At 41.8% G+C, this 9,524-nt stretch overlaps 1 protein-coding gene across 1 annotated transcript; it reads right to left on the reverse strand.

Annotated features, from left to right (window-relative positions):
• Positions 1–295: 295 nt before the first annotated feature.
• LOC122648312 (leucine aminopeptidase 2, chloroplastic-like) lies at positions 296–3,518 on the reverse strand. Its single transcript, XM_043841543.1, has 6 exons — positions 3,233–3,518; positions 2,662–3,082; positions 2,378–2,572; positions 1,921–2,146; positions 573–699; positions 296–467 (listed from the first exon to the last, which is right to left on the reverse strand). Exons 1-6 carry the CDS (start codon positions 3,431–3,433, stop codon positions 324–326), a joined length of 1,314 nt encoding a protein of 437 aa, XP_043697478.1. The 5' UTR covers positions 3,434–3,518; the 3' UTR covers positions 296–323.
• Positions 3,519–9,524: the final 6,006 nt, after the last annotated feature.

Raw genomic sequence — 9,524 nt, forward strand, 5'->3', positions numbered from 1 at the left:
AAAAGTATAGAGAAAATCTTGTTATAACTGGTGAAAAAAATCATAACCTTACTTTTTTTCCCTTTTAGTATAACACATTTTTTTCCAGTGAACGTAAATCCCGTCATTTTACATGCCTACTCAAAAATTGCACAGTTTTTAATAATGACATAAAGACAAGTCACTTTCAAATTATTATGAAAACCGTTTTTTACCCCTACATTAAATAACTCATGGGAATAAGAAATGGGAAATCAAAAGAAAACTTCTCATTCACTGTTTTGATGACAACAAGATGTACCCAAAAGTATATATAACCAACTATTATAGAGTCCTCTCAAAAGTCAACAGCCCCATATTAAATTCTTCGGTGGGACACAAAAAAGTTTTACCTCGATTGTTTTCCCATTTGAAGCTGTAAGGATGTCACCAGGTCTCATTCCTGTACCACTTATCATGTTCTCACAAGCCGCAACAATGAAATGTACCTGGAAATACAACACCCTTAACCATGTTCAAACACATACTTACTCCGGTTTTTCAGTCAATAAGTATGGATCAGTTAGGTCAGGTGAACAACGAACAAAACTTACCTCTACTCCTGGAGGTTTGATTTGACCAAGGGCTTTTGCTGCACCTAGAACTGCTGCTGAACCTCCCATGTCAAATTTCATGAGCTCGATTGAACAGCCTGGTCCCGTCTTGATGTTATAGCCACCACTGATAACATAGAATTCAAGCAAACATCCAATATAAACCATAATCTATACACGAAAAGTCTCAAAAGGTAACAGAAACATCAAAGTCAATGACTATTCCCAAGGAATTAAGTATCGGTGCGTATCGTATCGTATCGGCCAATACGTCTCGGTATCATTCGGTGTCAATACGATACAGACCGGTACGTCTCTATTTTTTTTAAAAATAAACTGTCTCGACTGACCGATACATATCGATACGATACGGTCTATACGTATCGATACAGCCAAGACATAAGTTTTTCAAATTTTTTTTTTTTTTTTTTTGTATCGGTACATATCGATATGTATCGGTCGATACATATCGATACGTACGGAGATGTATCGATACGTCTCCACCGTCTCGACACTTAAAAGCCCATGTGCCATTTTTCTGTGTTTCCAGCAAGAACACGAACCAGAGGTGGAAAAAAGAACAGTCCAACCAAGGAAAAACCCCTAAAATCCCTCTTGAAATCCAATTTTTTGCACAAATCACTTGAGGGCTTCCATTCCTTGGTGAAAAACGACACTATTAGTGTATGGGTTATTGATTATCCAATTTCAAAGTGCCGCACTTGTCTGGTTATTGATTATTCACAATTCTTAGGGTATATGCATGATATATGACATAAATTGCTTGTTTATATCGTTTTTTGTGTCCAAAAGTGTATTTTCATATGTATTTTGATCATTTCCATGTGTTTCTCACCGATCGATATGTATCTCCAATACAATACGTTACGTCTCTTAATCGCCCGACCAATACGATATCCGGTACCGATACTTTAAACCTTGACTATTCCCTCCCCCCCCCCCCTCAAATATGTATTACTTCACTTCATGTTGCAACAAATAGAAAATTGGTGTAGAAAAGAAGTTGGGATAAAACCGAAGACATGTCCTCTATCTATCCAGAGACATTCTACATGTGTTCTAATCAAGGTAAACTAAGGAAACTACTAAGCCAAGAATCAACAACCAACCAAAAGGTCATTCAATCTTATTTCATTCTTTAAAAATTTGGAAACTATGCAGTGACAACCTCAATCCAAAATCTAGAAAATGAGACCTAGAAGAGTTCTTGATTTTGGGTGACACATACATACACTTTCCAGGGTTCCCATCTAGACACAAGTATCTGTAAGAATTTCAGAAACCAATATGGCAATATGGAAAGCACATTTAGAAAAGAAACAAGCACCTGTCAAAAGTTAAACCCTTTCCAACTAGACCCAACTTGGCCTTGACAGGCCCAGTTGGAGGTTTGTAACATAAATGGATAAAATGAGGAGGATTTGCGGAAGCAGCAGCAACACCCAAATATGAACCCATTTTTAACTCTTTGCACTTTTCCACATCCAATATATTTGCAGTAAGAACATCACTGTACATGGAAGCAATTTTGGAGGCCTCTTCAGCTAGTACACCTGAGATAGGAGATGCAATCAACAATCAGAAAACTCACCGACCTCTGCCCCAAAAAGCAACAGATAAATTCATAATAGTAGAATTAATTTTCTCTTCTATCCATCAAACAACTTGACCACCCTAGAAATGTGCACAATGATGATGCAGATGGTTGCATCGGTCCATTCTCCAGTCATGTTTAAGACGACATTAAAAAGTTAGAATTGAAAAAATTGAGAACTGTTACGAACCCGGGGTAAGTACATTTGCGGGTGCATTAACGAGCTCTCTTCCAAAAATTACCCCAGAACAAACATCACCAGCATACTTGAGCTTCTTCTCTAATTCGGGAGCAGATCCAAGACCAATAATATCGACCGAGTTTAGTAAAGGCTTCTTCGACTCTGACTTAAATCTATTATCTTCGAAAATTCCCAGCACAGTTCCTGCAATTAAAAACCATGCCAAATTGAAGATTTCAAAATTCTGTATATAACAATATCAATCTCAATTGCAGGAAGCATTAAATATGTACCAGAAGCTATGGCCGAAGCAGTGAGAAGCTTTGAATCGACAGAAAGCCCCTCAGAGGATGCAAGAGTAATGGCCACATTACTTGCTTGGGCAGTTTTCGCAGCAGCAGCAACGGCCTCACCAAGGCTCTTGTAAACACTAGCAGCCGAAGATGGCGCGCACTGGCCGAGCCCAATCAAACCGATCCTCTTAGATCCCAGACCGGAAAGCCTGAGAAGGGTGGACTGCCCAGCCTTCCCAGTGAAATCCTCCTCCGCTGATACTTCAGCCAAAAGACCACCCAAATGGGTATCCAGCTTTCTCATAATCGAGTTCTCAAACTTGGAGTTCTCGTCTTTGGCCATGTCTTTCTCTGTGACACCGACGGCAAGAACGTCTCCCTTCCATTCCACCAAATCGACATCTTTCGCAGCGAAACTAATCTGTACGGAATTTTGACAAACACATAAAACTCATTTCAGATTAAGCCTACATAATTTCGTATATTCAAGAGTCATGAACCCAGCAAAAGCTAACATTAACTAGCCCATGGAAAAGGGTTTTAGAGATATAAAAATATAGAGATACGATACCTTGGGGACCTCGGCATGAACAGGCTTAGTGAGGCCGAGAGTGGCCCGAGTAACGGTATGGGCCATGCGCAATCGTCGACGAGAACTGACAGGGGAAGCAAGAGAGAAGCGAAGAATCGGAGAGGAGTTTAATTTAGAGAGAATTGGAGTGGAGGAACCAACAAGAGAAGAGAAAAGTGAGACAACAGCAACAGCCATCATCAGGCCAGAGGAGTCACTCTATTTATTGAGGAATCAAATGATATTGCGATGACAGGTCAATACCCTCATCAGCGTCTGCCGTCAGCAGCAGCATGAGTGTTTGCTATCAATTTCCAATAATCCGAATTCCAACGGACTAGTCTCACTCTCGAGTAAGGTATCGGTTTCGGTGTCGATATCGGCCGATATCAATCCGGATAATCCTGAATCAGATTTGATTTGATGGATTTGATGGATTTACTTTTTCTGTTTAATAAAAGGATAATTTACACATATCATCCCTGAGGTTTGACGAAAAAATATTTTTATTTCTCAGTTTTGAAAAATTCTATGTATCCCCTTAGATTTGTAATTAGTAATAAATAAGTTCATTCCGTTTATAATTAACAATATTAAAAATAAGAGGTGAACTGATAAAATTACCCTTGCAGTTGCAGGTATCTTGAAAATCTTCTCTCTTCGTTGGATATTATTGATTTCTGAAGAAGAAGCTTCATATATGGGTGAGGTCGAGGGAGAGGTCGAGGGACGAGGACGGTGGGGAAGAAAACCGCCGGGCAATGCTGATTGAGGTCGCTGCAATGTAGTCAGATGTCGCTGGAGCAAAGACCCACAATGTGGCAAGTGTTGAAGATGATTCAGGAAATCAAGGAGACCGTAATGATGGAGGACAACAACCAACTGGGCTTTTCTTGATTAATTTGATATTTACTTCTTGCTTTACAATTCACAGCTACTCTATACACACTTTTTGTTTCATTAATTCATTTGGTGATGAGACAAAAAAGAGAGAGTAAAGAAGTTTGTATCAGGGAAGAAAAGGGTAACAGGCTGAACAACTTAATCAGGACAAACCGCAAGACCAGTTCTCTTCTTGCCGTCTTCTTCGTGCCTTTCCATTTCTCTACTCTTTCTCTTTTCTCTCAAAAGCCTCTTCCCTCTTCGATCTCCAATCTTGCCTTGTTCCTCTCCCTTCAAAAGCAGCAAACGAAGAGTAACCATAAACTAGAAGAAAGAATAGAAGCTTATTAATGGAGGAATTGCATTCTCTGCTTAGAAAACAGAGGGGTTTAATAGACCCAGATATAAATGCAACTCTGTAGCCACCCCTTGGAGAGGAAGGTAATAACCTTGGCATCTCATTAGGGTTTTCGAGCTCAACCACCGGTTTCAATCAACAAGGTGGGAAGAACAGCAAAAGAGTCTCCTCCTTCGAGTTTCAGATCCAGAGCTGGAGTTCGCCGAAATCTAAATCTAGCTGGTGAGACATTGCCGCCGGTAATCCCGAGGTGCGACCGGCATGGAATCGATAGAAGTCTACAAGCCCCAAACTAAACATGCTTCAAGCCCCACCTCTCATACCAACAACTGATCTTCTTCTTTTTCAAACCCTAAATGATTTGGGGGAAATCAAACAATAACCCAGAAAAGAAGAACAAATTAAAACCAAAAAAAGAAGAGGTTGATAGTGTATCAACTTCAACTAATCTATTACAGTTACCATCCAATTTGGTTGGTTTCAGAGTAGGTTTGGTTGAGGATTGAGATATGTGAGTTGCAGGTTTTTTTTTTTGCAAGGGTAATTTTATCATTTCATCCATATTTTTAATACTGTTGGTCATAAACGGACGGAATGCATGTATTTCTTAACATTTGTAAACCTCAGGGGGGTACGTAGAATTTTCCAAAACTGGGGGGTAAAAATATCATTTCGTCAAACCTCAGGGGTGGTATGTGTAAATTACCCTTAATAAAAATCAATTGGTATTTCTTTTTTACTCTTGAATCGCACTAGTGGATCTATATCAAATCAGTCAATATTGGGAATCAGCCTGGACCAATACTGATCCGAAACTGGCAAATCAACGGATCTGTTATCGATATTACAAACTATGTTCTCATGTCTCGACTCTCTATTGATAAAAATTAGGGGTGCAAGTTTGGCCCTATCGGTCCGAACCCGCCCTGAGTCCGAATAGGGCATGCATTGAGATATCTTGGTCCTGAGGGCAGGTTAGGGCTAGAAATTTCTAGCCCTGAGTCAGGGTCAGGTCGGGCCAGGGTTGAGGCCTAGGCATGAGCCTGGCTTGGCCCGGCTCGACCCTATTTTAAATTATACTATTAAATATATATTGATATAATTTATATAGTATAAACTTTAAATATCACCCACATTTTGTTATATAATATATTATATATGAAGATAATAAGTGATATAATAATATATTTTATTATAGTGTTATTTTAATTAAAATTGATAATTTTGTCCCCAACCTAGCCAACCCATGCATCTCCCTTCCCCCTCCTCATGATTAGGGCCAATCAGGGTCAGCCCGGCCCGACCCTGAGGGCGGGTCAGGGTTGGGTTTTCTAGGCCCTGAGTTAGGGTCAGCTCGGGCCTGGGCCCAGCTAAAGGGACTCAAGGTTGGGTTAGGGTTTTATAAAGCCTGGCCCAACCTGTTACACCAGCGCCCAGATTTATTGTTTAATAATATTTTCTCTCTCGTGTGACGTGTAGATTTTGCTGCTGTGTATGCTAGCAAATTATTTTCACTTGTGGTCAAACCTAGCCACAAGATCGTGGACCACATCACGGGCCAACCGATGGAAGAGAGGTTCCTTAACCGACAATGGGGAAGATTTGTCGATGGTGATTTCGTCGATCATCCTCCTAGCACGAATCCGCAAAGTGAGGAGTACCGAAAGGCGTATCCCGTGTCCCCACAGTTGGATACCTCCTTTAGCGATGAACTCAGTATCGCGATCGGAAAGTTATTCGAGATCACAAAGGACACCTCGTGACGACCGAGGGGTAAGATTTTAACTCGGTGATAAGTACTGAACCTTACTCTGGTTGACCTTGAAGTGTGGGCCAGAGCCCGACCCTTTTCCTTGTGTTTTTGCCCTTACAGCAGCAACGGACGCACGAGCGGACTCATCAGCACTGCATCCGTCCGTTAGTCCGCCCGTGCTGTCTCGGGGTTTTGTGTGTTTTTCTTGTGTAGGACCCACACCTCATACCTCGGACACCCCAATTCAGCCTCTTGGACGAGGTTGGTCCCATCCTTGTCTTTCCTTGGGTTATAGGTTGCCATTTGGTGGACCCATTGGCTAATAAGCCTTTTAATGAAGTTTTAACTCATTAGGTCTTGAACCAAACAAGCCCTAAGGAGGGAGATTAGTCTTAAACCTAAGACTTAACTCTCAAACCCATTCACTTCTCTACCTACCCAAACCATGGAGCTGAGGGACCATTGAAGGCTTGGAGAAGAAGGGCTTGAGAGGTTGTGGAGGTGGAAGGCTTCGATTGGCTCAACTTGAGGTAAATGACTCCACCTACCTCTCCTCTCTTCCATTTCTAGGTTTGGAGACCTCATTGGGATCGATTCCAAGTTTGGGGGTTCTCTTGAGAACCCATGGAACCTCACTAATTTCTCCCTTTGAAGCCTCTACTCCTCTCTTTAATGCACTTACGGCTTTTGAATGACCTTATGTTGTTCAAGCATTCAAAACCTAGCTTAGGTTGGGAAGAATCTTGGGAATGGACCTAAAATCCCCAAATCCCCTTATTTTGTGTAGGGCTACATGTTTGGGACCTCCAACGAAGGTCTAAGCTCACCTCCCCAACCCCAAAACCCTAATGCATCCATGAGTGAAGGGCTGGAAGTGATGCTCTTCGCAGCTGTTCAAATGAGGGGCAGCGGACGAACGACCGGACTCACTGTCGTGTATCCGTTCGTTAGTTCGTTCAGCCTAATATGGCTCTCCTCCTTAGCGGAGTTACTAGCGGACCCACCTAAGTGAATCCGCCCGAAACCCTGAATCCTTAAGTTGCTCTCGGGTGTGTCTCAGGGTTGAAACAGATCTACGAGCGAACTCACGTTCCGCATTCACCCGTGAGTCCATTCTATATATTTTCTTGGCATGACCGGGGCGGATCCACGACTGGATTCACTCGGCTGGCTTCGTTCCTTCATCTGTTCTTGCTGTCTTGGCCCTAATCACATTCGTTTGTTGGGATTTTTTATGGGACCCACCTATATACTTCTAACACCATTCCCATGCATTCTTAGACCTAGGAATCTGCACGGAAGTGCATGCCTTAGAGCAAACCTTTCCAAACACCCCGATAGACAATCAAGAAATCGGTGAGTGGGCTTTGGGTGATGTTTAAGATTGATATATATATTTATAGGAGTGCATTAACTAGAATTATATATTGATTTCTGTGTTTATATTCATTCTTGCCATGTTGCATTTTACATATGAAGCCTGTGGATATGATTTGTTTGAGATGTGAGCATGATGTTTTATATTGCGATATTGGGTTACGGTGCCGGTTGCGCTGGTACTGGAACCCCGTTACTTTCATAAATATGATATTTATTTGTTTGTCATCCTGGTCTGTATGCGCCGTGCGGTGCTGGTACCCTGGTACTAGATGGAATGGAACGTTAATGCATCCGGAATACCTATCGGGATGATAGAAATGCCTGCAGTATATTTGTGGTTAGGATCTACCGTACCTTATGCTATGACCCTTGCCAACAGGGGTTTAGGTGTTGGATAGTCTGAGCACCTGTGGTCCGTGGAGGTGGGAGAGGCCAGGACAGGGGTAGCTTTGGCTATAGGGGTCTGCCACTGGGTGGTCATGACAGCTTCTACCGGAGCAGGTCCTATGTGATAATTGAGGTTTCACTGGGGCGATAGGATAAGTAACCCTCAGTGTGTCCCGAGTTATCACAGTAGCATATGTCTTGACTTAGATTGCCTGCTAGGTGGAAAATATAAATTTAACATTTCATGCATCATGGACTATATGTGATTGTATGTATGTGCACTCCCCTTTCCCCTCACTGGCTCAGTGGAGCTAACCCCCTGTGTACACAACTTTTTAGACTTTGATGCAGGTGAGGTTTACTTGGTTGGGTTGGATGCACAGCCGGTAGATTATGATGGAATCGGGATAGAGGAACCTAGGTACGTGTCAGAGGAACACAGCGACGGTTGCCCCTGCGATGATTGTGCTTATGGGCACTGACACTTTTAGGGATACTTCCCTAACTTTTGATTCTTTTAGGGTATTGTACCCGTTCTAGACCTTTTCTGTAATAACTTATTATAGTTTTGTGTAGTTATGTCATTCAGATGTCATGGTCAGCTGACATCAGTACTATTATTATGTTATCACTTAGATGGCTGAACATACTGTAACTACTTATGTAATTAATGCTTCCTCTCGTTATGACTCTGACAATTATTCGAAATGTATTCTTCTTTACTCAATGTATTTATTGGGTGGGCCCTTGAGTGATTATCATCCGCCAGGACACTGTGTCGTTGATCTTGGTAGGTATTGGGGTGACGTGCACATCCCAATCACCCTCTTGACTGTGCTCGTGGCATAAGCTCAGGATAGGGGTGTGACACAACCCGACCTTATTGCAACCCTAATAAAAATCATAAAAATCTCTACTCCACTCAATCCCTACTTTCCATATGTCCTGTTTCTTGTTTCTAAAATCAATTTGTTCAAAACTTGATTCTATTAACACTACCTTCTGGAAGGGCCATCCTTCAAACAATAAGGGCTTCTCCCCAATTTCTTGGAGTTCCATTTGTCGACCAAAAAAGATGGATGGTCTAGGACTACGGTCACATTGGAACCACAATAGGGCCCTTATACTCAAATTGACATGGAGATTGGTTATTGAGCATGATTCTCTTTGGACTAAAATGCTAAAGAGTAAATAGTTTCCAACCTCATCAATCCTAAACCCACAGACCAGACTTTCCCCAGGATCATGGATTTGGAACAGCATTCGGACTGTCGTCCCTCTCTTCAGACAAATGGTATGTTGGCACATAGGGGATGGGTCAAATGTAAATACTTGGTCTGATCCTTGGATTCCAACAACTTCATTCACCATCTTAAACCAATCATCACAAACCAACCCTATGTTTCAATCTGTTAGTGAATTAATCACTAATAGGTCTTGGAATACACCACTTCTCACTTCAATTTTTCCTCAATCCATTAGTAATATGATCTTATCTATTCCACTTTCATTACGCGATCACACTGAGAACC

Source organism: Telopea speciosissima, unplaced genomic scaffold, assembly GCF_018873765.1.
Source record: "Telopea speciosissima isolate NSW1024214 ecotype Mountain lineage unplaced genomic scaffold, Tspe_v1 Tspe_v1.0751, whole genome shotgun sequence".
NCBI classification, from domain to species: Eukaryota; Viridiplantae; Streptophyta; class Magnoliopsida; order Proteales; family Proteaceae; genus Telopea; species Telopea speciosissima.

Bases quoted from the DNA above. Each gene is read 5' to 3' on its own strand.
- LOC122648312 (XM_043841543.1), bottom strand. From the start codon at position 3,433: ATGATGGCTGTTGCTGTTGTCTCACTTTTCTCTTCTCTTGTTGGTTCC. The intron at 2,573-2,661 runs GTACATATTTAA...TTTTAATTGCAG, and splicing joins TGCTTCGGCCATAGCTTCTG to GAACTGTGCTGGGAATTTTC. The intron at 2,147-2,377 runs GTTCGTAACAGT...CTCCTATCTCAG, and splicing joins CGCAAATGTACTTACCCCGG to GTGTACTAGCTGAAGAGGCC.